The following is a 24888-nucleotide window of genomic DNA, read 5'->3' on the forward strand; positions in this document are numbered from 1 at the left end:
GTCTCTGTTGGCAGCCTGCTGCAGAGTGATAATGTGTAGGCATTTACTTCACTGATAGAACTGGATTTAACCACTGACTGATAAACTAAGTGGCAAGTGGGTAATAAGTCCATATTAACAGAAAAGTACTACTGCAGAATTCAGAATTCAAAATCCTGGCTAGACTAAATCACACAGTCAGAAGGATTGAGATGTCACCACTGCAGAGTGATTTTTGTTTTCCATTTAGTGGAAAAAGGATAAATGAACTGGCATTCTTGATGTTTCATTAGTCCTGAAGAAATGAATCTCTTTGCATCAGTTTCAGCAAAGGCAGACTTTCAACAGTATCCTTATTTTACAGTGCATCCTTTGAATTTTCAGCTTATAAAGTACCGCAGTCAGCAAACTGAGTGGTGGGTTAGCATGGCAGAGGAGGAAACTGGGAGTCTTGCAGAGCAAGGACACAGTCTATGACAGAGCTGGTGATGGACAAAAACTAATGGTGCTAGTTTGATTTTAATGTTCATATTCTACAAATGGGAGACTGCTCTTCAGAGCAGAGTCAGGAGTAGGGTACTTGCACAGCCAGGCCACAGAACCAGCTCAAGATGTGACTATTACAGCTGTCGAGGATGGAAAAGATAAACTTTTGGAAGACAAAAGTATTCATACTGACACTGATGTAAACAGAATCTATTGTGGGTTAATATTCAGAAAGGGAGCTCAGGTTTTATAAGCAAACTTTTAAATCAGCCATAGTTACACACACACGTGCCATTGTTGCATCTCTGAACTTTTTGCCTCGGAGTACTGGATTTAGATCTTTTGCTAATGGATGTATGTTTGAAAGCAGAAAATAACATATACTGTTCTAATGCAAGCATGCTTCTCTTCACCACATTGAGTTAAAGCAAAATGCTGATTGTTATTCCCCTGTGAAACCTGTTTTTAATAACAGAACCTTCTCTGAATCAAAAATATCATGCATGATAACATTTTTCCCCAGAATAAATAGTAGTGTGCTTGTAACACTGGGAAAAGATATGGACACATATGATATAAATGATTTACAATTATTAAAGAGATAATTGACAACATACATGATGATAGGAACATTTTTGCCAAGTCATTTGCAAAAATGCAATTTGCATTTTTGGAATGCATTTTGTTTAATAAAAAGATGTATGTAAATACTGAAAGCATTCTTAGTTAATAATATCATCTGCCATCCTCTTCTTACACAGTCTAATTCAGCAAATTAACTGATTGTCTACTTTGTGTTTCTCAGACTTCCGAATGCCGAGTCCTTTCTTAAAGGTTACTGTTATAACAGAGAGAGATTCTGTGAATCAAACATGGCTGGATTTTTATCCTGTATGCTCCAGCTAGTTAAGAAGTACTGTATGTTATGAAGTGAAAAGCACTAAATATGTAAATTGTATTTTTCCTTTTGCTTTATGACAATTCAGATAATTCTCTTGGCTGCACACATAATCAAATACAAAGATAGCTGGCTGCAGACTGCAGAGCAGAGATAGCAAAAAAAAAAAAAAAAAAGAATCCATTTTGTCCTGTGTCAAGCTAACTATGTAATTTCAAGCTACACAATTGCACTCAGGTATTCTGTGTGTGGCTGTGTATGTCCATGAAGCTGTCTGCATGTGAGGGTTAGCATACACACATGTATCTGTATGAACTAGTGTCTTTCTTTTTAATCGATTTGGAGGTAGTTATACTCACTGTCAGTTAACTCCCATAGCCGTGGGGGCAGATCACTGAAATACTCATGGCTCAGGGCTGCCTGTGCTGACAATCTGTTCTTTGGGAAACACTGGAGTAGTTTGGAGGCTAGATCTTCCGCATGATTCACATAGCTCAGCCTGAAACACAAACAAGAAGGTTTTCCTGAAAAACAATCTCATTATTCTGTTTACTAATTCCATCTGCAGTCAGCACAGCTGAAACACCAAGTCTTGCTAGCCAGGATAAAGTCTGGGAGCTCTACTTGAAAAGCTATTCCTCAGGTTAGGGAGTCAATGAATTATTTCTGGATTGATAGCTCAAAATTCATACAAATTTTACAAATATAGAGCATATAATATACCATATCACTTATGCCCTGCCTAGTATGCTAAAGGATCATGAGCAACAGCATCTTGAAAGCAACTGTTTCGATTCTTCCACTTACATTTTATTGAGCATACTGACAGACTGAAAATTTATAGCGCTGGAAACAAATGGTTATTACTGTCTAAACCCATGAAATCCAAGCTTAAAATAACAGCAGTATTCATACAACTTTGTGAAGTATCAAATTTTAAAATCCAATGACGCTTAACACGCAACATATGCATCATGTTTCATAAAGACATTTGTCTTTCGGGAAGTACTGACTTCTTATCTTTTCATATATTCACATGGCAGGGGGTTGACTCTTCATTAGGTGTTAATGCAATGTAAACATTACATTGTAAGTGAACTATCTTTTCTAAGCTACCTAGGGAAGTCTGAGAAAACTCATTATTTTACTGGGAGCTATATGCTTGGGAATATTATAAGAAAATATAAACTAAAAATAATAGATTTGGAGGGGAGAGTAAAACGGTAATCAGCAAGATGTGGCTTGGGTCTAGTAACCTACAGCTGCCTCCTAAATTTCCAAAGCCACTAAACTTATTGTAATATGCAGTCGGAAAAGAGGTGCTGAATCTTGTTGACATTGTGTTGCTATTATTAGTAGGTAACTTTGTAAATTCAACTATGCCTTTGCTCAGTAAAGATCTCTTGTCAGGTAAAAATGCTAAAGTGTATAAAACGTCTCCTATTTTTCAATGCACTGGTTTCCCAAAACAGACAGAGTAGACTGCAGTCCAAAATACCGCAATATTTGAAAAAGATGGTGTTATCCTCTAAAATCAATAATCCTATGGCATGTTTCATGCAAAATTGTTCATTTTGCATTTGTCAGCTCAAGCTGACTTTCTGGAAAGCCATTCAAGGAAGATGGATTAAACAGAGTTACTCTTTTATTGGGCTGACATGGCATAATTTATACAGATCAGTGTACGCACAGGTGAAAACTATCTATGCAACAAAGAACAGACAACACTGAAAACACTAAATGAAAAAAAATTGTTATTACAGTGAGAACTTTAAGTCACAAATGTCATAGATGCAACTTTTTCTCCATCCCCATACTACACTCAGTGTGAAAAACAAATTTTTAAAAGTCAAAAGCATCTCTACTAAATTATGTGCTGGCATATGTATGATATGCTGATATTTGTAATGATTCAAAAAAATATGCCACTGGCTGTCTTTTTAATTTCTAGCAACCGTACGCTAGATAGGAATTTTTTAATACTGTGCCTATCTGATCTCTTCTAGAGAACTGGCAGGATATTTGTCCAGAAATTACCCAGGGATGAATTGCCCAGAAATGCTGACCACTTTAGGACATTATTTCTCATCAGCCATAATCTTACAGAATTCCCAGGATTAGGATTTGGAATTGCTATTCCAGGTTAAACAGATGCTGAACTCCAGTGTTTCTGATGGGCATAATTTTTTCTGTTTTCATTTTCAGTTCATGACAAAATAAAGGCATCTTGAATGAAACAGTCATTGCCTATAAATTAGATTATAAATTAGATTAATTCCAGACTCCTTAAACTACCAGATTGTAGAAATTGTTTCATTAAACTTTTGTGAAAATTACAGGAAAGTTCATTACAGAACACAGCAAAATACCAGGAGAAAAGGCTATTCTTAACAAAGAAAATGAAAAGGAGGGGTAAATATTCAGGGAGAAGTGGTATTAATTCTTCTACACATCCAAAATTTCCATAGACGGGTGATTATATTGAGTCTATGAGGCCTGTCTTGTGTCCTAATCCCACCTGCACCAATTATTTGTTCAGAGGTCCTGGCAAATCATTTCACCAATGCGTTTTTTTCCCCACAGAGGTAGCTGCATCCTTTTTAGGAGCCATAGTAAACTTACTCTGCCTTGAATGAAAGCTACTGTTAAGTCAGAAAAATAAGGTCACTTATAGTGAAATATTACCCTCCAATAAGAATTGTACCATTCCTTAGCTGATCCATAGGTATAGTGAAGATGCTAATTAAGTAAGGCAAAGCAAAAGAAAAGAACATTCAAACATTAACAAATTCTAAATTGCAGGTGAAACTATGGATGATGACACCCTAGTTCCTCGGTGCTCTTGAACAGAGTAGTGCTGACATTTTGACTGTATTAATGGTCACCAACATACCTGGCATACTACTAAGATTTTTTTTTAGCAAGAAAATCAGATTAACTAATATAAATTGAAAATATTTTGAGTAGGAACAGTTTAGGAAGCCAAAGTCACCTTCCCAGTTTAGAAACAAAAGAGATACCTGTTTACTGTATCAAGAAGCCAAAGATAAGTATCAAATAATCAGCAGATTATACATTAATACAATATAAACCCAACAAAAATATCTAGGGCTGCAACATAATCACATCAACTAATGAAATAATTGTGAATAAATCAGTTAAAATTAGAACTGGTTTTATAATTAATAAATAGAAAAAAGACTAAATTAATTGCACAGTCTGCAAAAATAGTTCAATCTGCTATAATTATTACATTTACCTGCCCTGATAATACTCCAAGTAGTGCTGGGGGGGGGGGGTGCTTGTTGTTTCTACAGTGCTTTGAACATTCCAGTTGCTACATTATTAGTTCCCAAGCATTTATAGATTTTAAACTCAGAAGGGACCATAACAATCAAGTCTCACCTCCTGTGTAATACAGGCCGAAGAAGATCATCCAAGTAACTCATGGATCCAATTATCACTTTTAGCTAGGCTCAGCTGTATCTTTAAAGTTCTACATCAAAGTTCTAGCTTTGTTTATGGAGCTTTGCACAGCAATGAAAAAATTCTTCTCCAAAACCCATGTCTTCTGCGAAGGTCACTTCTGGAAATCAGTGGACACTGCAAAAGGCATAGGCATGTGGGCTCCTAAGGTTGTCAGTCTTAAAACTGATGCCTTAGTGGAATGCATGACTAATTTTGCTGCTTTGTTTAAAGACAAGCTATTCTTTTACTTATGAAAAATGCACTGTATGATCATGTATTTAAATTACATCTACTACATCAGCATTGTTTGGAGAAACCCATTTAGTGCATAACCTCAGTGGTCTGGAACGTCGGAACGTTTTATTTTGTTTCTTTCCTTTTTTTTTTTTGCCAATAGTGTCTTTAAAATATCCTCCTTAAAACACGAACAATTTGTCTGATGTAAGTTTGAAACATGATTCCTCAACAGGGACAAAGGCTGAATTTTCTGATGGGGTTCAGTAGTTAAATATCTAATACAGAAAAGTTAACAAAAAGAACTAAAGAAAAAAAAAGATTTGATTTTTAAATACACCTCCTTCAGTATGTGACAGGATGGAATTTCACACAATATGGCTTTGTGTCTAAAACATAATAGCATGTTTTGTCTCACAGCAGTTGGGCCATATAGGAACTTGGCATGCATGATATGGCAAGTCTCAATATTCATGCTTCACTTACTGTCACACTAATCACTGAGGAATAGATACTAGCCATGACAGCATACATACTTTCAGAAAATGTGGCGTACAGCAGAATACAGAGAAACCTTTGGCAATGAGTATTAAATAATACGTAGATATTGTTTTGAGAAATATTTGGAATATTTTTACACACCTACTCTGATGACATTTGTGAAACACATTGATTTTCAACTTAATCCCAAATGCTATATACGGCCTTAGCTCAAGAAAAACAAACACCATATGAATCTGTCTCCTTTTAAACATATATGAATCTGACGAGACTTGAGCAGTTGTAAATCTCACTGGATTACAAGAATTTGATTTAATTTCAGAAAACAGGCTTAAATGTCTTTCTACTGCAGAGAAAGGTCAGTATTTGGTCAAGCAGAACATGACTAAGATCACTGAAGTTTGGTTTAAGCTCTTGAGAGAAAAAAAGTTTTGGGCATGTGCAGTGAACTTCTGAACTTGCGGCGATTTGCTTTTAAATGCAATGAAGAAGGCAGCTCAAATTCACATTAATAATTAAGACAAATGGGCATTAAAACAAATGGAGATAATACGCTATCTATATACTCCTAACAGCATGAGGTAAATACTTCCCAAAGCAAAAATCGTTTACTGTGCATATTTTCCATGAGAAGATACGACTCTCGCAGTGTATCATTAATTCATTTCTCAACTAGCGTTTATAGCATGGCCTAGAGGAGTGAGGCACCTAATTCCCTTTGGAAATCTCAGCTCTGCTTCTTTATTCTAAGTCATCTCTTGCAACCTGAAGTGCTGAAAGACAAAACCACAGTTAATCCGAACAATCACACCATTTAGCAGAGTTTAAAGTTTAATGGTACGAACAGAATAAACAAATTGGTGCAAATCAGGCAGGCCATACAGTAACCCTCACAGCTCATTTCGCAGAGGACACCATGGTCCCCTCAACAACAGGGCTCCTGTACAGTCCCTGTGGTATCTCACCTACCATCACACCACCATGAGGGCCATATTCCCCATTTTCACCCAAGTCTGCTTGAGGACGGCAGTCTTTCCCCCTTGTCCCAGGCTTTAGGCCTCTCCTGAGTTCTGACACAAAACTGTGCCAACACCATATATTGTAGTTAATGTTTTGTTTGCAAATTCATTATCTTCTGTCCAGCTGATACGGACATGCCCTCATGTGCCTTGATAGTTTGCACCGCTGAATATACGCGTGACCCTACTAGCAGCAGCTACACAGCACACAAATCAGAGCAGAGCCTACCTTAAGTAACATTTCCTTTTTGCTAAATATCAACAGCCTTTTCTGCTGTTACAGCCATGCCGAGAACACCTACCGTCTTCAAAGACCTGACGTGCCAGCTCCAGCGTGCAGGAGCTGCTTCCCTAACACGCCTGGTGTGCCTCCACGGAGCTTTTGTAGAGTTTATTTAGCCATCATGAAACCACAGCAACAAGTGAATGCAAGTTTTGATGCGATGCTTTTAGCTTTTGATACAGATGAAGGCATAAAGCGGCACCTCAAGACAAGAATCTAACGGAGTAAAGACGTTACCATTTTTTCAGTGTTTTACACAGAGGGTACTGAGGACTACAACTGATGAACAAAGAGAGACAAAAGCTTTTGAAGGCTCACTGAAGCAGGGTTTTACTTGTTGCTCATCAATCACAAAATACAGAATTTGCACTACAGCACAGTGTAGAGGTACTTCAAGCCAAACTATACAGTCAACATTACAGTCAAACACAGCCACAGGAACCACATTTCAGTGTTGGGATTGTCCCCCACACCTGCATGGGGCTGCCAACATTAGTCCCAATGTTGTGCTGGATTGTGCACGTTCTTTAGGAGAGGCATGTCTCCAAACACCTGATGCCCCTCTTGCTCCTCCCAAATCGAGGTGCTGGCAGCAGTTTAGATGCAGAAACACTGAGCTCTCTATACATGCAGGGTGGGAAAGCATGGTCTCCAGGCTCCCTAGGCCATCGGTTTAATTGTACTCTTCTAGCTTGGTACCTCACTAGAAGCAAGATTGCTACATTAGTGCAACATCCCGCTCAGACTTCTTAGATGAACTAGGCTGGGGCAAATCCTGCGCTAATGTGGCTATACTGCTCCTAGCATCTGTCCTTCCTCTATGCTCCTGCACAACACAGTCTTCAGACCTTCATGATTTCTGTAAGGGTGTATGAAACAATCTCTTTGGAAATTTAGAAATTAGTTTGATCCCTTTTAATTATATTACCATATCACAGCATCAGCAGTCTTATCTGTTGGAGTACTGGAAAGGTGGTCAAAATGTTTATTATTAAAATAAAAGCCATGACAATCAATGATAAGTATTCACTGATATGGAATAGAGATAAAAGTATCAGTGTTTGATTCCTTGGTATTGCTGTTAATGTCGATGTATAAGAGGTCAGAGTCCTATTTGGAAAGCTGTGGAGGTAAGTTCATTCAGTGCATTCCAAGAAGGTAATAACAACCCTGACCCGTCTGAACTAATTCTCACTTGACAGTTGCACAGATGCCGTTAGCTCGAAAGCAGCCAAGATGAATAGTATTTCATGAAAAAAAGTGAATGTAACAAAAGAAGGTTCTAACAATATAGACAACTAGTTTTTTTTCTATTTTAATTAATATAAATTTACCTCTAGGTATATCATTTTTATACACTTGGTAAATTTTTAACCAGTAGATAAACTGTAATTATAGCTGCAGCTCCTGAACTACTCAGAATGGAGAATTAAGACGCTTACTTAAATCGCTCATGAGTCATGTGAGGCTTCAGAGGCTCAGTTTGGTCACACCTAAGCTAGACAATGAAGTGATTCAGCCTCTCACGGCGATTCACATTTGATAACGGCCATTAAGCTCAGTCATGACTAGATCATAAAATCATTTGTATGTGTCATCACTGAATGTAACTCAAGACAAAAACTTAGATATAAGCCTATTTCTCCCTGACTCTTTCTGCACTAGATTTGATGTGTTTTAGTGTCCATTTCAGATGTATTACTGTATTTCTACAACACAACACTGCTTATGATATCCAGCTTGAAAGGTTTGCTTCATATAGGAAGTAGAACTTTAACACCCTTACAGAACACAACACCTTTAAAAATTGAATTTGGTTGATTTGAGCTTTAAATGCTAAGCTTAAAGAGAATCAGTCAATATACAACAGACTTAACAGTATCCTGAGTTTTGTCCTTCTATAGCCTGACATGCACCTGGGCTAGCTCTTGCTCTGATGCCTCAGAACAAATATGCTGGGCTATGAAATCTTCCAAAGAAACCCAGTGCCAACTATTGAGAGCTTAGGGCATGAAGATAGCCAATACTGTTTATTGACAATATTGCAGATATTTACCCCGCTTGTTCTATACCATTTTGATACAGAATAAGGTTTACATTTTATACCAGGTATCTTTTTGCCAGGATAATATATGCTGGAGCATCAAATGAAGCAAGAAGTATGGAGTCTGCATGACAGACACTAAAGAGAAGAAGAGTAAGCTTATTTAAACACCAAATATACAATATATGTCCAGCGATAACATACTCTTAAGCTATTGAGAATATGGCTTTCTGTGATATGATCACTTCCTTAATTCCTGGGAATTCTGAGGTTGTGATATTCCAGGCAACGTGACTGCTGGGTACAGTGTTCTGCTACTGTTTAAAACCACAACTAGTTCTTTAAACTAAAAAAAGAATACCTGAAGTATTTCACATTATTTCACTCAGTTTTCAGCAGTTTCTCTCAGACACAGGTATTTCCCAGAAAAAATATTTCCTAAGAAATTTTAATCAGAACATGCCTTACCCTAGAAAGAATTTAGCAATTACTTCTTTTTGATTTTACATGCCACCACCCATCAGCTATTTTAATTCTTTCAGCATCCAAATTAGCCCAATATTAAAGATATTAATTATGGAAGACATAGTGTATTACTTACACCACGGCAGACTACTACTGAATATGCTAGATTTATAGTTTACTGGAATATCTTTGCTTGCTGTAAGTGTAATTAATGAAGAACAACAACATGGTGGTGACATCTAATCAGAAGCTTTTGATTATTTTGAAATTCTTTAAAGGGCATGAATCTTCTGATCAAGGAGAGTGTTTTTTAAAGGCCGCCTTCATGCACCTCAGCAAGTTGAACAGAATATCCGTGGAAAATAAATAGAGCTAAAAATAATTACTAACACCCCAATCATTTTATGAGCTATTATTTCACCAGAAAATGGAGAAAATATATCTTTAATCCTGAACAAAAACTCTTCAAGGTTTATGTTCTCTATAAACCTTTCACTGAGAACTGAAAATATAAGTTAGTAATGCAATAAATGCCCTAACAAATATATCAGATTTTTCACTTAATGCTTTTTACAGGCTTAAACCAAACTGAGTGAAAGAAAATCACCTTTTACAGTCTGACTCTTAAAGGAAGAATGCCTTTCTGTTATGCTTTTTAAAAGAAGGCATGGTGAATTTATATCAACTTCACTGAATCTTGGGGCATGATAAAAGGAAGAAAATACGGCAGCGGAGTTAACATTCCATAGCATTCTTTCTTCACATATTTATTTCCTCACTGGCTGGACATAAGCCAAAAAAAAAGGAGGGAATACCCCCCCCCCCCCCCCCCCCCCCCCCCCCCCCCCCCCCCCCCCCAAAATAGCTGAAATAAATCTTTGGCACACAATGCAGTCAAAGCTCTGTGCTTTTCCTCCTCCCACCCTCAACAACCTGGATTGTTTCTCTCCAAAGAAATCAAAGCAAAAAATATTCCAAAGAAAAAACAACCAAACTCTGAATTTCAAATTTGTCAAGTGGGTGCAGCCACTAGGGCAATAAACAAAGTTTCCTCTATTTTCCCTTATTAAATGAATACAGAAAGAAAAACCAGCTGTCTTTTTGGACCTATTGCCTTTTGAAAAACTAAAAAAAGGACAGAACTAAGTTCTAGTAAATAAACATTAGCACTGCCTTATAAATCTCTGCCTTCTTGTGCAATATTTTATCATCCTAGGTTTGAAAAGTCTTAATTTCATTCTAATGTAAATAAGAACTGGTCTGTTTGCTCAGTACTTCAACAAGAACTTGCTGCAAGGTTGCAGCATGCAGGCAGTGCCCCAAGAAGGGTGACCTCGCTTTAGTCAGTGAAGCCAAAGATCATTTATCACAGTTAACCTGCAAATCTGTCTTGCTGGGACCTCAGATCCGTCAACCACTTGGAAGCAGCTACTTGTCCTGTCCTCCCACAGCCCCCTAAAACATCAGATGGGTCTGATCTTTTCTATTATTGTATACCTCTCAGCTAGTAAAATATATTTTTATGGATATGGAACGAACAGGAGTACTTTGTATTTATTTATACAGCTCATTAAAGGTGGATAGAGATTTGGAGGCAGAGAGAATGCCCCAAGCCTAGAAAGCTCAGGAAGACAGACCCCAGGCATATACATGTATTTAACTTTATGTATATGAGTTGCCTGGCTGAACTCAATGAGACTAAGCAATTACATACAAGTAGGGATCCTGGTCTTTTTGCAACTATACTCCTAAGCTAAGACATGACAGGGAAATGATGCAGAACTAGTAAACATCGAGGGGAGGAGACCAAGATGGTTATAATGAGAGCATATGGGCAATATATTCGAAGCTATGCAGTCAAAAATACTTTATTATGTATTATTATGCCTATATATTTAGACAGACTTACATCATATAGAACCAGTTGCAGCTCCCTGACGCTCAGGTACTTGGTTCAGGTGACATTAGAAGAGAACACAGGATGGAATGCCACATTCACAACAGCATTGTACTGCAGAAGGTGCCATTCCTTCTCCGAATTCACTCTCCTGATTTAGCACACCCCTCTTTCTCTTTACATTAATGGAGACAGATACTTTCTAAAGGGAACATTAGGTCATCTTCCAGTAGGGAGAAGCTGGCAGACTGAAAATCCAGGGCCTGATACCAACAGCAGTAATACTCGTTAAGAGACAAATCTGCTTGTGCCAATCTGTTAAAAGAAGTCTGAATTTGACTTTCAACTTGAACAGGGAAAAAAGCGAGTGTAATTATTCAAGGGTTTCTTAGGCACAAAGACAATTGTAGAAGGAGAAAACAGTGATCTCTCTCTAGTATGCAATTTGGAGAAAATGTAACATGATTTTGCATGTTTTTTTTTAAAAAGTGAAACATTACATATCCACACAGACCTGTATTGAAGTGTCTTTTTAAAAAGTTGCTCGGATTTAACACAATAGTTTATGCCTTTTTAACTATAAACAGGTTGGAGGTGAATGACGAAACCACAAATTCCATATATTTTGGCTATCAATTACTGAAATATGTTGATTTTAAGTGCTTGTACTCACATACGTGTGAGGATGCAGTGCCATCTGACACTCAAATTGGCTTGCAGTGGGGAAGGACTCAATTCTGAACTATTTTTGCAAATCCTAACCTGTCAAAGTAGCATGAAAGAGAGACAGCTAAGCAGGGAGTTACTGCTATTTAGGCATAAATCAGCATAGGTGATTTAAGAACTAAAATCAAAATTGTTATCTATAATAGTGACCACTAAAGGTCAGATTTCCCAAAGAGCCAGCTATCACTAAAAACTGACTGCCAGCAGAGCTCAGGCCACTTCTAATGACCCAAAATAAGCACGTGGATTTTCAAAAGATTTTGCACACATGGATTTGTGGAATCCATGGAGCTCTGTGACACGTCTGGTCATGTGTGCTGCCACCAAAGCGGGACAGGCAGGTAAATAAACATCTGGGTCCCATTTTAGGGTCCTAAATGGATATTAAGCTTCTGTGAAAGTAGGCATTTGAGGCAGACAAGGACTAGTCCTAGCAGCTTCCAAACTGAGAAGAAGCAGCCTGGAGAAAAGGACCGCAAACAACTGGTAAATGTACTATCTGGGCACAAGTCCATCTGATTCCCAGAAAGGAAGACAGAAGTTATGAGTCTGCCTGAATTATCTAGGGGACAGGAGCAGGCCTAAATATGAGTAAGGGATCACTAACATAAGCATAGGGAATAGGAGCAAATACATAGCTTTGTGAAGGAAGAGAGGAAGAGGCATTATTATGGAGGATTTTGAAATGGATAAGAAAGAGCTCAAAAATGATGGAGTGAAACAGCCAGTGCTGGGAGGGGAGCTAAACAATCCACACAAAAATAAACTGAATTTACTTGTTGCTTTTTATATGATCTGAAGAAAGGTGTTGGTCAGGAGAGGACATGAGAAGTATATTACAATAATCAAGATCTGAGTGACAGAGTTGGTTGGGGAAGGAAAAAATGTATCTTGGAAAAGCTGGAAAGAAAAAAAAAATTGTAAAATGTATATAGCAGTCTGGATGCATGGGATAGGAAAGGAAAGATAAAAAATATCCCTAAGGCTTCAGGCCTAGGTAACAAAGGATGCGAGCATTACAGTGAGAGGAGAAACTTCACTGGGAATATGCTCAAGTGTGCACAGGGCAGGAAATAGTAAGAGTCTCTCTGTTGAAGCCTATAACGCCGAATTAAGCAGGGCTAGGGAGAGAGCCTGACCACTCAACTACTGAGTGTTCACGTTGTCTCCTGGATTATTTTGGCCCATGCCAACTAGCATTCTCCAAAACCACTCCTAGACACAGTTCAGCGAACAACCCATGCCAGGGACCGTTCCCAAAAGGCGGCATGTACCAGGCTCCTACAAGCAGGGCATGCAATATATTCCCTTCAATCTTATGCTAGAAAACACAATTCCCATGGTCTGCAACATGGGTCTTATGTTATTCTGGAAATTTTGAATGAAAAAACTAATGCTGAACACCCCCAAAATGATAATTGCACCTGCAGCTGCATGGGGACCACATAAAGCCCACAGGAGATGCATGCCCAAGTGTTACTTAGTACAGCTGTAGCTAAGGTCTGCCACATGGCCTCCGGGCCAGAAGATAGTCCCTGGCTCTGCTTTAGTTAGCAGTATAGACATAGGCTGTAGCCGACAGAAAAATGATATTCACCAAACACTGTCTGTCAACATCTCAGGAAAGATTCATGCCCTCACGGTTGCAGAATAAAGCTTGACTCAAGGGCACTTTAAGGATCAAATATGAAAGAAATAAAAGGAATATAACACTATTCATATTGCTGAAGGAAGGCCAATAATAATCTGGAGCATGATTTTTTATGTTAGGGTGGTGAAATTTGTTTGAGGCACGCTAACAGTACACAGTAGTAAACAGAGCTTTAAGATTGCTATAGAATCTAACCAAAGAAGGTAATGCAAAAATGATGGTCCATTCTTAACTTGCAATGGTGTCAGAGAGAAAAGCATAAATTTCATCTATTTTTACAAGATTTCCTTGGATTTTTTAAGTTTGGGTCCAAACAATAGCAATATTTTAAAACTATTCTGGATTCCTAAACAATAGGAACAAAAAAGTAAACAATACATTTATGAGAATGTGACAGAAGAAAAAATTTTATTTTTTCCATTTAAATTCTTTGCAGTAAGATTCTGAGTTTATAAATCCAACACGAAAAATTAGAGCTTTTATTCATTTGTATTTCCAGCCTCCTATTGCAGCAGTGATCATAAAACAAACACAGCTGGCATCTTTATTATTTTATTCACTGAAGGATTTAGCTGGACAAACATCACAAAGATGGTGGCTGCTTTCATTGAATTTATGATCAAATATGCTCCAGCATAAGATCAACTCTGTTACATCAATTATTATGAGATGTGAATAATTTAACAGAAAGTTGTCTATTTGTAAATCAGATCTTACGGATATAAATTCAGCTGAGGTAGCAGACAGTGGATATACACTGTATTTTACATTACATTATTTAAAAGGATGCAGGTTTTTTTAGTGCAGTATTTTAAGTATTTAAAAGGATGCAGTATTTAGTGATAAATATTGTCATTTACATTTTGGTATCCAGCGAGCTGCTAATTCAGAGAAACAACATTTCAAAATTTTATTTCACACTTCAATTAAATTTATCTTTATCAGAGAAGAACTTAACTGTTTTAGTGATGTCTTTCAAAATTACAGAATATATTTCCTATAAAGGCTTAATTAAAAACAATACACAGACTACCATCACCATTGTTTTGGGTTTTTTTTCCATAGATTTTCACCAGAGTCTGTTGTTCAGCATAATACCAGGAGAGTTATAATAATTTTAACGCAGCATATGTGCCTTAGGATATGGGATTGACTCAATGCCTGAAAGAAAAAGGTCAGTTCCCTTTGGAACCACTTGCCTCTTTGCCCTCCAGCAATGACAGGTGCACCAGCCCTATGCCGAGGCTCGTTATTCACAGTGTGTTGCTGAAGATACATCATCTAACCTCTCCATTTTAATGCATCAGCAAGGATTATTGTCTGCTATCTTCCCATTTTGACACTCAGGTCAAGCAGACACTGAACATATATACACAATGATCTGCCTGCAGCCAGCATCTTTCACAAATTCTCAAACAATAGCTTCAAACTTTCTAAGCTAGGTTATTTAAAGAAATCACTAAATTTAATTATGGAAACTGTTTGGCTAGCAAATAACTTCAAGTTTTGAAACAAATCACTGTTGCCATTAGTCTCCTACAATGCCATGTGTTTCTGCATCACTAATTTAAAAAAACTGCATGAAAAAGCAGAAATTCTTGTTTCTCTGTCCTATATGGCAGGAAAGAAGTCAGAAATCTGAAGGCAGATACATGAAGCGCCACAGCCAGAAACACAGGAAAGGAAACAACTAAGATTTTCTTGACAAAATTGCAATGCATTTTGGGAGACGGTCACAGGAGATTCTCACGAATGGCAATATCTGAATACCTATGATTACCATCCCACCACAGAAAAGGTGGTGGTCAAAATTACGCTGAAAAACCCACATCAAATCATCATAACAGTCAGTAAAATAAGTATTTGTTTAAGGTAAAGATACTTTGTGATGTTTGTACCACTGCAGAAACCTTAACTACTGTCTGTAAGTCTTTGGCTGGCAACAGAGCCAAACGGCATGGGTTTTGAGATTGGCTGAAACTATCTGCAGAGGTGACAAAACTCAGTAGCATTGTTCATATTACTACACTTATTGCCTGTCTCCACCATCTCCCAAAACTATATACATTTCTGAGACCCTAATATGAGAATCAAAGGAACTGTTGAGTTAAAGAAAAATTATCTGTAATACTTGACAAAAAGCAGTGGATAACATCAAGCCACTTAAGTCAACAGCAGTTGCTTAGCACTAAGCATTTTTGAATGCCAGCCCAATTCTTAAGGTGCCTATCATTTTGGCAAAATCTTGCCTTTAATGGCTACATACAAATAATGAGAGACCCAGCAGCAAGGTCCACTTCACTTATATTACTGCCTTCACAGTATGTCTTCAATTCCTCAGACAAATATTTTTAAAACACATCTCAGAGACTCAATTTCGTCAGTAATGTCATTATCTGGAGAAGAAAGATTTCAGCAGAGAGGCCAACAGTACAGAACTCCAGCAAGAGGGCAGAATTAGGAATGTGAGGATATAATGATGCCTGGTGCCTCTGATCAGAAAGTATTAGACTTCAAACCAAGAAATGAACACAGACACTGGCAACATATGAGTAACAGACTACCAAAAACATAATTCTGAGAAATTAATAAAACATTGGCATGTAGAAATGTATAAGGAGAAAGAACAACTGGAAACATCTGAAAAGAGTTGATCAGTAAGTACTCAAAAACGTTAATGAAGAACATACTTTGAAAAAAAAAAATCATACCTGGAAACACCAAATAAACATGTCTATCTGATATACGTCTCAATATCTTAAGGAATTCTTAAGGAATTAGTGAGGATAGCAAACAAATGTAAGGCACCTTTTAAAAGTCTTTGCAGGAAATCTACACAGGAAGAGTTAGTTCTCTTTCCTCATTTCTCTTTACAGGCTTATTACTGTAGATAAGTTACTGTAACGTTAGCTAATTTTGCTCTGCATTCTAAAGTATTGTACTAGACTTAAAAAAAATACATACACATTCTTTCTGGTTTTCAAATACGGAAGAGAATGTCCGCAAATATTTGTCAGACATTGACACACAACATAGAAGAAAAATATAGACAATAGAAACAAAACTTAGACAATACGGAAGCAAAATTAGTTTTAGGAAAAAACTAAGACAAAATGGCAATCAAAAGAAGAGATGACTAATGAACAAGACATCAGATAAGTTGATTATTTTTAAAAATTGACTTAATCATTGGTGGATCAAAGTGACAATAGATAATGTTTGATGCAATTTCTCTAAAAAAATCTTGCTCTGTGGACAAACTCCAAAGAGCTGGGATGTGATACACTATCTCATAGACTGAAAACTGGCTGACAGACCATAAGCAAAGTGTAATGATGAGCGGCAATGTACTGAGTTGGAAGGAAAGTGTCCAGCTGTGTGCCAGAGGGATTAGCGTTAGTTTTATTTAATATCTTTATTAATTAACCTGACTAAGGGATACACTGCATACTGAATCAATTCTTAGATGAAACTAAATGTTGAAAACACCATTGAAGACAAAGAAATTAGTACAAAGAAGCTAATAGAAGTGAGATATGTGGGCAGAAAATCTACAAACAAGACAGAGCACAGAGAACTACAAACAATTACTTCCAGGGAAAAATAATCCAAAATATGGATAGGTTCAGAGCTAATAGTGCCAACAAACTCTAGTCCAATGCCAGAAACTGAATTAAATGTTGCAGAAGACAACAAAGAACATCCATGTACATTGGGGCTGTATTTTCACAGCTGTCATGGATGGGAAAGGTATAGGGTGGTAACAATGTAATTTTACTAATGAAACAACATAGAGTTATTAGTACTCTCAAAAAGAGCACAAAGGCTTTTGTGGTCCAGTTTAGGAGGTTTATTAATATTTTTAACTGGGCCAAGAGGATGTAACACAATACCTAAAGCTTAGCAACACAAAAGAGAGGGAATTTAGAATAAAGCAAAAATAAACTGAACGTCAGGATAAACATTCTATCAATGAGGTCTGTTAGGAATGATCTCCCCCTAAAGTTTTAAAAGGTATAACATTTGAGCAATTTACAGTCCCTCCAATTTGAAAGAAACATTCAAATATAAATTGTAAAGAATTTTTCAAGTTGGCAAAAGGCTAAACAGGGGAACTCTAGAGAACTTTCTCAGTCATTGGCACCAATCAGCATCATATAATTCATCAGCATAAAGCTGACAAAACCTGCAGTGCATTTCAGCTTAGCACTAACCGTTCCCGAGCTGGGCTGAGGACTTCGCCTTTCGCACTTTCGGTGCCAGCGACACCTGAAACAGCACTAAGCGGGCGCAATGTACAGCAGCAGACACAACGAAAGCACTTCAGCGTAAACAAGCAGCTTCCACCACCCTGAAATTAGCCTAGTAAACCCCATTCAGCAGTGAACTAAACCAAAAAAGCAGCGTTAGGAAAAGGCCCGCAACAGAACTCCCTCGGCCCCCGCGGGCGGAGAGCGGGCCGGCCCTGCCGGCTCGCGCGCTCCCCCTGGCGCAGGCAGCGCCGCGGTGCCGCCGCCGCCCGCCCAGGCCTCACGCTGCCGCACGCGAGGTGTACATCCGCCTGCCACCGAACCCCGCGGAAGCTGGTTTTTTGGAGTTTTTGTTTTGTTTTGTTTTGTTTTATAAAGATAGCGTAATAAATTTGCTATCTGGTAAATGACTTCTTGTTCGTATCGCAGGTTAACGTAGGTTTTGTCACGGTATGATCCCTAAGGTCCCTCAGGCAAAAGATAACGACTGATAAAGGGGTATTCATGGGGGATATGAAACGAAATGGGAAATTACGAATGTTTTTTTCAGTACGGCAGTATCACTGCAAATCATCAGGAGACAGAGGCAGGTTTATATGCCTCTAAATCACAAATACTTCTACAAAATCTTTCCATTTTGTGTCTGGTTTGCATCCTTGCTCCCCCCCAGCATGATTCCTGATCACTCCTCAAATGCAAGTGAGGGGACAGCCCCAGTGCACCCTCAACATACTTGAACCCCACACAGCTGTACACATATAATCTACCTTTTGCACAGGTATAGTTTTAAATTCTTATTGCTTAGTTTTATCCATCAGAAAGGTTTTAGCAATGATCACTCTAAAGCTTTTTGTTCCTACTGTGCTTGAGAGCTTGAATATTCTTTCAGTGGTGCTACAGACTACATTACAATGAGCAATGCTGGTGAAGGGACAGGAGGTGAAGGGGGTAAAAGTGACAATTAGAAGAGAGTTTTGTCTTTAGTCAAAACCCCACTAAGGCAAAGATTTTCTTAAAAACAAAAAACAAACAACAGAACCCCAAACCAAAACCCCTTCCCAAGTCTCAGCTCTAAACAATGCTATAGTCTCTGTCATGCTTGAAGTGAAATACAGACTAAAAATACATGGACTCATCTCTTTTCACTCACGTTGCTTTCTTCAGGAAGTTTTCACTGACTAAGTCCCAAAATAGGCCAGTCCATCCTGGAATGCAAGTTTTAAACACCCTGGCCTCAGGAAGGGAGGTCTCAAGTACAGAGGCCATCTTGTTAAAGGAAGAAATCCCCAGCAGTGGGACTAGCTGTGAGAATAAAGTGTTATTTATATAATAAATAGTGCCATGTTGGGGAATTACGAAGTAGCAGTCCTATTTATGCAGAGCAGAATTTGTTTTCAACTGCACCTTTTCTTTCCAACCTAATTTCTCACAATGCAACCCATTATGACAGAAGGATCTGAAAAAGCTTTTTATATCCTACCAAATATACACAAGGATAATTAGTTCTCTTTTGTTACTCTTCTGTAAGGGTTTATTACTGCGGAGAAGCTTTTGCAAATTGAAAGAGGTTGCATTGCATTCTGAAGGCAGAGCTGTTCCTGGTTTTTGTTGTGTAGAGGAAAAAAAGGTGAAAATATAATTCATTATGAACTCTATAGGAATATCAGATTACCACATCTTAATTCTTTTTAGACCAGTATTTTATAATCACATTCCACAATATGTTAGGTCATGCAATGTAGGTGAAGCTTCATACTAGATAGAAGCAAATGTCAATGCAAGTTTTGTTTCCTAACATTATAAGCATTTCTACAAAATTTATAAATCACATCTTATCTAGTAAATATTCTCTTTATAATCTTTAGGTAGTTTGACAACCAGTGAAGAAATTCAGTGTTAAAGTCTCCAAAGAACTTAATTCACAATAAGTGATAGTTACATTATTTCCCTCAAACACTTCCCCAAAGTAGCCTCTAATATTGACCAATTCTATTTTAAGAATTTTAGGGATCTGACTTCTTACATAATGAGCCTTCTGGGTTTCACTTTGTCATTGCTGTTACATTCCACACTTTTAGATAATTTCCAGTTAGACTGGGAATGAAAGAGCCACTGGCTTGTGTCCATCACTGTTCCATTGTCTGGCTCTGCCTTTAAAATTCCCATCTCGTGGAAGCTGGTGTAGTCAGTCAGGTGCAATTGTTTTATCCCCAATCTACCATCTGTGGCTTTTTGGGGGGTTTGGGGTTGGAGTTTTTTGCCTCTGTTCCTTCTGCCTTACAGACATGAAGCTGGCTCTGTAGATGTTGGAAGAGTGTTATTCTTCCTTCTAGTAACCTCCCCTTACATAAATTGAATTATAATGTACATTTTGAGGTAAGCCTCTTTGAAGACTTCTAAACCCATATTCTTACTCTTCCATGCCAGGACCTCAAAACATATATACGAAAAAGAAAAAGGGCCAGACTGTGCCTGAAAGACAGAACAGTAGGTGGTGAAAGCTTCATTGTGTTTAGAAAATTAAAGGTGTTCTCTTCCAATTTGGGAGCACGAAGTTCAATGTTGTGCTCTGTTTTACAGTTTCTATGGCAGTTTCTGTGTGACAAATTCCTTAATTTCTTTACATCTCAATCCCCCCTCTATAAAATGCAGTAACAGGACTTCACCTCAGAGAAGTTTAAGCACACACATAAATCCTTCCGAAATCATAAACATTGTTCTTTAAGGTGTATCTTTCAAAGGTACCAAGATGTCAAGAGGAAGTAACTCTGTAACAAAACCAATACATATTTAAAAACAAAAGGCTGTATGTTTTTCTCCACGTCTTAGGTCTCATGTTTATCCCAACTACCCTTAAAAGAATTCTATTTCAAATGGGACATTTTCATGTCAACGGTCTTCAAAAAATTAAATCAGGAAGTTAAAAAGGAATTTTTTTTTTAAGATTAGAGATTGCTGCTTTTTGAAACATGCTAATAAAGAAAGAAAATTTCTAGAATGAATCAGTCTGTCCATGTGTTAAGTTTTATAGCTGAATTACAAACCCTTGGGAATATGATGTCTATAACAGAAATGTTTATACATCCTTAACTACAGCTGTGCAAGCAACAGTGCTCTAATACAGCACACAGATAAAGATTTACACTAGAAAAAAACTTTTACATTTCGAATGTAAGCAATACATAATTTTGAAGCACTGAATATTTTCTATTATAGTAGAACCACACATATGAAGCGCTGAACTCTATGTATTGTCGTTGCTTTCAGTCTTTCAATCCCTTCATTTCTGCTGAAAAATTGCAAATCCTTTAGGCATGGAGCATTGAAAATGTATAAATATTTTTGAAGAGGTTTCTTAGAAATTAAAAAGCTCTGGTCTTATTTGAGTCAGCCTGTGATGTGATCATAACTTGTGTCAGTTATGAAGTCTCAGAGATTGAGGGTTTGTTTTAAGCAAACTGGGTTTTGTTCTTTTTTTGTATTTTATGAAAACAGAAATTTCATGCAATGTTCTTGAAGGAAATATAAGATAGCAACTTTTTAAATTCAAATCAGTTATCGTACTTATTCATACATAGGAGATATGCTGGGTCTAACTGCTGTTAAAATATAGAAAAACACTCAGTCCATGCCTGCAGAATGGATGGAATAGCGTGCCAGTATCTATTCACATTACTTATGAATATATATGCCCCCAAGCAAACACATTCACATCAATATTAGTTCCCTTGTCCCTCTTTCCCAATCCAGATCTAATTACCTATATTGTAATATAATTGCTTCTTCCAAGCTTTTGGATTTCATTAACTACTTTCAAACAAAAAATGAACTCGCAAGTTTGTTCATTGTTAAAGGACAGAATAGAGACAATTCTAGTGACTTACTTTTTAAAAAGAAAGCTGTGACTTTCAGGGAATTACATTACTCCAAGCAGTAAGACTGAGGTAGAGTCAAAGATTGCAAGATGCCTGCAAGGATCACAAGAACTGGCAAAACTGTTTGAGATATTCACAAAAGCCAACTATAAGTGAAGCTAATCTTCCTGTTGCTCCCGCTAGAGTAAACAGGAGATGGACTCTTCCATGAAACCACCACATTAGGCTCCCAGTCTGAACTGGACAAGCCAGGAACTTTTCTATAGACTGTTGAAAGTCAGTTAACTCAGGCAGGTGACACTTAACTTTTGTGAAGGCCTGCACTGGCTTCAGTGCCAGCTTTATGTGTCTCATTGCAGGAATCAGAAAGTTACTCCTAACCATGGAGGATGCAGTAGTAATGCAGAGCGAGCTACAGGGTCATGAAAGATGCCTGGCACTGCAGAAATACACGTTCTGACTCAAAGGATCAACACTGATGGTATCATATCCAACAACTAACACCTAATTTTAACTATGATTCTGTTACATTAAGAGATTTCTCCTTCCTCAGTTAACCAGAATTTCAAAAGTCTTTTTTTTTTTTTTTTAATTAAAAATGCCTTTGTGCTTCAGTCCAAAACACTGGACCAAATTGGTTTGGGAAGGAGCAGATGGAGAAGAAATAATAGAATGGCAAAGTGAGCATAAACCTCATCACATCTTGGGCAAGTGACCATGCTATGAATTTTAAAGCTGTAGACACACTCCATTGCTAATAAATTAGGATATTGAAAAAGGATTTGGACTTCTACTCTATCGGTAATTTTTTTTCCTTATAACAAGGAAGTTCCTTCACCAAAACATTTCGTATCTTCAACTTCAGTGGTGAACTTGGAGGAGGAGATGCTTCAGTCTCCTGCTGATTTACCTCTTGGACTCCCTGGTAAACTACCAACAAGACAGCCAGTTGGTACCAACAATAAAATTTGGAATGAGTATCAGAAAGAAAACAGCAATGCTGGTACAGCAAAGTCTTAGCCTTCTTGCAAAAAATTTTGGTCAAAAGAGAGTGGAGAGAAATTCTAACAATTTTTCTGGGAAGACAAGTTGTTGACATAGCTGTTATCCTGCTCATCCAACTCAAGCTGTGTATGCTTTCTTCAAAATATAAAAGATGTTAATCACTCAATACAGTGCTGCCCAAATATCCTGTCTACAAAGATTCTTCATGTGCTGAGGAATCTTCTAGTAAACTTTACACAGATGATTGGTTAGGCATTCCTGGCTTACTAGGCAACCTTTCCGGATTTTGAGCACAATACCTTTATATCAGTGTCCATCTGATGTAAATGTGACAAAATTCAGGAAACATTAAAAGGAAAAAGAAAAAGGCAGTGAATTCACATTGACTTTTTTCAGTCACAATAATTAAAATATACAACAGTATGGTCATCAGCTATAGCAATGACCAGATGGACCTGGCAACAGGGGATGATTATGTGGAAACAACACTCAAAAGTTGATTAGAAACATATTATTTAATAGTTTCTTAATTGTTATAGTGGAACACAAAAAAGAAGATTCAAAACTGATGGCCCAAAGCAATAACACAGCATCTCTCAATGAGCTCACTTCACTTGCCAACTGACATCCCCAAGAAGAAAATACGACGCTATACAGTTTCTCCCTATTTACAGGTAATTGGCAATGCCAAAACATTCAAAACTGGCAGAAGCAGGAAAGAATAATACTTCACTAATTCTACATTTGTACTGTAATTAAAAGAGATAGAGCCATTTCAAGTTAACTAAACTTCAGCTTGGCATGAATCATATCCTTGAAGAGTCAAAAGAGTAATTAAAAAAAAAAAAAAAGACTTACTTATTCCATGCTTGTCTAAGGTTTTTAGGGCTGTACTGTGTAAACCGTTCTGTAAGAAAAAGAAGAGGCACATTCAATTATTTATGCTAAAACCAGGATTTTTTTCCAAATATATTTATCTACTGTCAGTTTTCATCATTTCATCATTTCTATGTAACTACTGCAGCTCAAGTCCCAAGACAGAGAAAGAAAACCAGCACAGGAGCAACTGCCATATAAACAGGCAGGACAAAAAACCCAAAACATCAAAACCTATAAAAGACCTCAACTTGTTAAAACAAACAAACAAAACAAAACAAAACAAACCATCATGACCTAAAGCTCATTTACTGTGGCATCACCAGAAATGGAAATTTTTACAATTATTTCTAAAGTAGTTTTTGACTGCTAGGGGAAAAAAAGAAGCCTGAAATCTAGTAATTTTTTTTCTTCATCACAAATACAACTCTCTGTGACCTCACTGTCATGTTTTTATGCTTCTCAGGAGGCACAAGAGGAAGTGTGGGTCTGTGTGACAACACAGGGACACGCAAAACATGATGGCCACGTAAGAGTCCATTTTCTAAAGAACACATAAATAATGAGCAGAAGTAACAAGTACAATGACAGCTTATTGACTCAAACATTAAGTTCTTAGGTTCAGATGGAAGTACTTTCCCTCTCATATCCAAGAAGATGCTTGCTCTGCAGTAGCACTCTAGTTGGCAGAGGAAGATGCTATGAAAGCTGCTGCAGAAGTGAAGAGCCATTACTCTGTTAGCCCTTTGAACAGGAGCTAAGTGCTTCTCAGGAAGAAATAAATGCAATCCAGCTGGAGAAGACAGTAACATTTTCCGTGAAGCCTCATCACGCTCAAATCCTACCATGTAGACTGGTACTCACCCCAGCAAACTACCTTAGTGTGATGGCATTAGTTGCTGTGAAGAAGTCCTAAACTTACAAAATACTCCATAAAACCTCAAAAATTAATTTTGCTTCCTCTCCACTCATGAGCATAGGTGGAGCACCATTTAATAGGCACACTGTACAGTTACAACAGTATTTTTATATATATATATATGCACACACATATGCATGCATCTTACTGTGCAAAACAACTGTAAATGTAACTTGGGAGGGGACGTGTTCAAATTCCTGTATTTGTATACTTTGCTTATGTCAGTTCTAAAGATGCCAAAACTATGGCACATACAAAATCCTAGCATCAATGTGGGTGATATTGTTTCTCATACCTATTTGCCTTTTTTTT

General features: G+C 37.5%; 1 protein-coding gene across 2 annotated transcripts in view; it reads right to left on the reverse strand.

Moving 5' to 3' along the window:
- CDK14 (cyclin dependent kinase 14) overlaps positions 1–24888 on the reverse strand; it is a 319176-nt gene that overhangs the window by 67404 nt on the left and 226884 nt on the right. For both annotated transcript variants that reach the window (XM_050890973.1, XM_050890975.1), the window contains 2 exons: positions 23640–23688; positions 1723–1862 (listed from right to left, as the gene is read on the reverse strand). In XM_050890973.1, the coding sequence (XP_050746930.1) occupies positions 1723–1862; positions 23640–23688 (189 nt within the window). The remainder of the gene's footprint in view (positions 1–1722; positions 1863–23639; positions 23689–24888) is intronic.

This window comes from Gymnogyps californianus, chromosome 2, assembly GCF_018139145.2.
Source record: "Gymnogyps californianus isolate 813 chromosome 2, ASM1813914v2, whole genome shotgun sequence".
Classification (NCBI taxonomy): domain Eukaryota; kingdom Metazoa; phylum Chordata; class Aves; order Accipitriformes; family Cathartidae; genus Gymnogyps; species Gymnogyps californianus.